At 37.7% G+C, this 4,717-nt stretch overlaps 1 protein-coding gene across 1 annotated transcript; it reads left to right on the top strand.

The window, feature by feature from the left end:
• The first annotated feature begins 1,401 nt into the window (after positions 1 to 1,401).
• Positions 1,402 to 4,513, top strand: LOC101299573 (D-aminoacyl-tRNA deacylase-like). The gene is made up of 8 exons (XM_004297152.1): positions 1,402 to 1,513; positions 1,591 to 1,914; positions 2,003 to 2,066; positions 2,478 to 2,530; positions 2,833 to 2,888; positions 3,331 to 3,405; positions 3,900 to 4,088; positions 4,258 to 4,513. Exons 1-8 carry the CDS (start codon positions 1,412 to 1,414, stop codon positions 4,340 to 4,342), a joined length of 948 nt encoding a protein of 315 aa, XP_004297200.1. The 5' UTR covers positions 1,402 to 1,411; the 3' UTR covers positions 4,343 to 4,513.
• The last annotated feature ends 204 nt before the right edge of the window (positions 4,514 to 4,717 follow it).

The following is a 4,717-nucleotide window of genomic DNA, read 5'->3' as shown; positions in this document are numbered from 1 at the left end:
GAGAAATTGAGAAACTAACTATTTTGATAAACTACCATTGACCTTCATGTTTAGTTTATGCTTATACGACTAGTGGCGGATGCAAAAACTTTTCAACGTGGGGGCAAAAAAAAAAAAAAGTTACATACCATAATAGTACCATACCACCAAGGATTAAAATCTCTGCGATATATCTGATATATTCTTCGATATCTCTTTTTTTCGAGCAATATATGTAGACAGGTAAATATCCTATCTTCCACCGTATCTCCGATATTTCTCCGATACCGTCAAATATCTTCGATATATAGGAAATATCTTCAATATTTACGATACATTTTCGATATATTAAAGAAATATCTGTAAAAAAAATTCATATAAAGAAAAATCATGTTCAACAAATATTCGAGAGATGAATAATTACCTTGAGTATATCTGAATGAATATGGACAATCTTCTATAATGGGAGGATTGAACAATTTTTCATCTGAAGAAAATTACAATCATGTCTCCTAAGATCATGATCATGACTTTAGAAGTATTAGGTATGGAGCGCAAGAGGATACCATGTATGGGAGGAGGACTAGAGGTGCAAATGATGATCAAGATGTTGCTTCAGTTGTGCTAAGTTTATAGTGGGACTGGAACCTCAAATGAATCCCAATAAGGCAACAATCATTATGGCTATAATCAATGTGCATAAGTCAGTGATCAGTCATCTAGTTGGATTCATTCTTACTATCCACTTATAGGGGAAACAATCGACTGCTTGAAAGAGATATATGATTATCATATTCAACACTACAATTCGTATTATATGAGTCATATGTCTTGGTCTGATTATTGTACTTTTATGGACCAGCGTGTGTCTTATCAACAACCTAGATTCTCATTCTAGATGTAGATAAAGTTGATGTTCGTAATATTTATATGTCAATCCAATAATTTAAATATTTTAGAAATTTTTTTTTCCTAAAATCCCGACATTCAAACTGCTCCACTATGATTAATCAGTATATATAGAATCCTTTGTATATTCATTATTTTGGACGTTTTACACCCAAACATGTTTTAGATCATTGGAAAACAGATGCCAAACTAGATCATCAGTCTCTTCTGCTTGAAAACCTCGAGCATGAATATTCCACTTGTTTGCAGGATAGACATTACCATTGGTCTTTGCATGGTCGAAGCCAACCAAAAACCATCATCTGCTTGGGGGAATCCATTATTATGAATCATCAAGCTGATCTTACCTATGAGACCATAATTAATCCTCGATCAATTCAGTTAAAAATATACATATTGTCAAGTTTTAAGTACAAAATTGTTCTATGGATGCTACATAACGACGTGTCGTGTGAATTGCTCACCTTGGACAAGTGTACACAAAACCAGTGCGCGCTTCCACAGTTTGGCACCAAAAATCAAGATGGTGATTCTGATAGTGGCGACGTCGACCGACCCCGCCTCCATCAACCCGGCCAATGCTCTCCTATCCAAGCCCGGCTGGGCCCCCACCCCTTCTCTACAGGTTCCCCCCTCATCTCTCCCTAACCTCCGTCTTCACTCTCATACCTCCACCGTTTCACCACCGCAAAATTTCAACAGGACATGAAAGGCTTCGCTAACGGCGCCGTTAGGGTTTTACTGCACAACAGCAGCATCATCGAAGAGGACGACTTGGACGCTCGCTGGAGAGAAGCCACCGGCGAACACGTGGACGAGCTCATCTTCTTGAGCAAGCACAAGGCCGTTTCCAGCCGTCCTGCGCTTACTGTTCATCCGATCGGGGTTCCTCATTTGCGAAACGGCGACGTTTTGCCGCAGGGCGGGAAGCCGGGATGGGCCGCGCCGCCGAATCCGCGGATTGGGCCCTGGCTTAGGCTATTGAAGAGGATTGCTCAAGATCATGGCTTGGTTCCTGAGTTTGAGGTTTGAAGCTTTTTCTCTCTCTTGGATTAGATTAGGGTTTGTGATATACTGTTTATACGGAATTGGATTGAAATTGAATGTAATGTAGGTAACTTTGGAGGCTACACATCATGGACCGATCACTGATACGCCTGCTATGTTTCTGGAGATTGGTAAGTTTAATGTGAACCCTTTAGAATTTAGTCCAGTTTCGGCAACATTTTGATTTCGTGCTGTTTCGATTGTATGTACTGGACAAAGTTAATGAACGTTTTTTAGTGTTGGTTTGTTAATCAAGGCTCTCTGTGAACGTTGTTGGATATTTATGTGATGATGTTGTAATGATTGAGGGAAAATGTCTTTTATAGTAATCTGGTCAACATCTTGTTGTATGATTGGATGATTTGTTTCTAAATATGAAATATTTTGTGCCAATTAAGGATGAAGTTACTGTTTCTGCATGTAGTGTTCTGGTTGCTCGGTTTGAAGTTTCTGTAAGGTCTTTGTGAAATAACTTTAGCTGTTGTATTATGTTCTTTCATTTGGGAGTTTCTTTGAGATTTGGTTTGTTCTTTTTTATACAGGCAGTACAGATGAGTGCTGGAAGAGGCAGGATGCAGCTGAAGTTATGGCTCTAGTTGAGTAGCCAACACTTGTTCGTATTTTTTTTTTTGGAGAACAACACTTACTGGATTATCTTGAGCATTTCAATAAACCATATTCCTTCCCTTATTGGATTATCTTTTCTTTGAGTTTTGGCTTTCAAATGGTCTCTTCTTAGTATTTCTGCTATCCGTAGCTCTCAAAGTTTGTTGTTTTCCTTTTTGTTTGAAATGGCAATTCTGAAGTTATTAGTGACTGTTTTCATATAAACTATTGGAATAAATGGATGAAGGCACAACTCGGGAAGGATAATGGTGGCAATTTTTGCTTTTGCAGTTAGTTTGGGAAGGACTTGGGCTTGGAGGGGGAGCTGCTGTTGGAAACTGGAACGGGTATTAATGATATAACTAGACTGTCATATTTATCATCAGACTGTTTTCCTCTATTTTGATGCAAAGTTCATGTCTTTGTTTGAAAACTTAACCAAAAAATGGTCCCTTTTCTTCTCCTCATGATGATATTAGTCTCTGGAAGGATTATGTTAGCTTCCTGAGGTGTTTTCTATCTTGTTCACCAATTGTACATATCCATGGATGCAGGACAAAATGTTGAATTAGCATGTCTCCCTTTCTTTTACTTGTTGCATTGTTTTATTCATCTCTTAAACTGAGTCTAGTATATAGGAATGGGATAACCCTCTATATACTATGCCTAGTGATATCTTATGAATTGTGCTTTATCTCTTCCATCAACTAGTTGTGTGTATCAGTTGACATGTTACTATTCATGTCCCGGATGATGCTTCTCTAACTTGATTTTCTATGTAATTGGTAGGGAGAACCCTAATAAAAAAGTTCTTCTTGGGATAGGTGGTGGACATTATGCACCTCGTCATATGGATATTGCTCTGTAAGTTGGCCGTGTTTTGTGTTTCTTTCAATTACTGAAACCAATTATTAATTAGTGACATATTCCAGCTTCTTTCTGTTTTCCTTTGTCATGGAGTGTATCACATATTAGGGGTGATCTCTAACCCTTGATATTGATTGATAACATCAAAGTAAATAGGTCTGAGATAACTGCAAATGCAAGCAGATATTCCAGAATGTTTGTTAAACTTTTTCAGAGCTTTCAGGCTTCATCCATTTCCTTCGTTACTTCCCAACAACCCCAAACCCAAACCCACCACCCCCCCCCTCTCTCTTCCTCCTTCTGAATGTGTGCTATGTTCCATGTAAATATATAATTTCCTTGGTCTTTTCTTTCTTCTTTTTTGTAGCTACTTATAGTGGTCTCCATATGCTTTCTGGAATCTGATATGAAACATTGAACTATTTGTTGATGGTGGGCATTGTGAATAGGTTTTGTTAGACTTGAACTTAGTCTATTCCTTTCATATACAGGAAAGATAATGTCTGGGTGGGCCATCTACTTTCGGGTTATTCCTTACCAATGGAAGATCCAAGCCAGTCCAAGACAGAAATAAATACAAAGGATATAGGTGGAACTTGGAAACAAGCAATCAAAGTAGCATTTGAGGTTACGCAAATGGCTTTCCCTGGTGGAGAAATCCTAGCTCATCTTGATCACAAGTAAGTAATGGTTGGTTTATAAGAACAACCATCCTATGTTGGACTGTCTGAAGCCTGATCGGTGCTAAAGAATCACAGAAACTAGAACCCTCATGCATCTTATATTACTTATTTAGTAAGATTACAGAATCACAAATTACCTTATATAGTTTCTGGTTGTTGATTGCAGGAGTTTCAAAAGCTGGCAAAAGAATGCTATAACGAAATTCCTAGAGGAGCAGAATATTACAGTTAGCAAACGTGATTTCTTCTGAATCTGATGTCGTGGCATCACATATACTTCCGTTTTTGCCTAGAACAAGCACATTTTGTCACTGAGATTTTAGTTGACAGAATTAACATACTGTACTTGTATTATTAATGGCAATGAGCCTGTGTGTCATACAGTTGTGAAATAGAGAATTAATCATATGAAATCAAATTTCTATTTGGGTTTGATAGGCCTTAATTCCTTGTTATGCAAGACATTGGCCGCCCTACTGTGGCTCAAATGAAGCCCAACAATGGAATTGAACATTTGATTGAACAAAAAACTGGGGATCATCTAATTTATAAATGAGAGACTTATGACCAAATGATTTGAGCAATGTCAAATTTCACTCTTTTTTTTTTTCACCAATATAATACAA

The sequence above is a fragment of the Fragaria vesca genome, linkage group LG4 (assembly GCF_000184155.1).
Source record: "Fragaria vesca subsp. vesca linkage group LG4, FraVesHawaii_1.0, whole genome shotgun sequence".
Classification (NCBI taxonomy): domain Eukaryota; kingdom Viridiplantae; phylum Streptophyta; class Magnoliopsida; order Rosales; family Rosaceae; genus Fragaria; species Fragaria vesca.
Note: the sequence above shows the minus strand (reverse complement) of the source record. Positions and strands in the feature narration are given on the sequence as shown.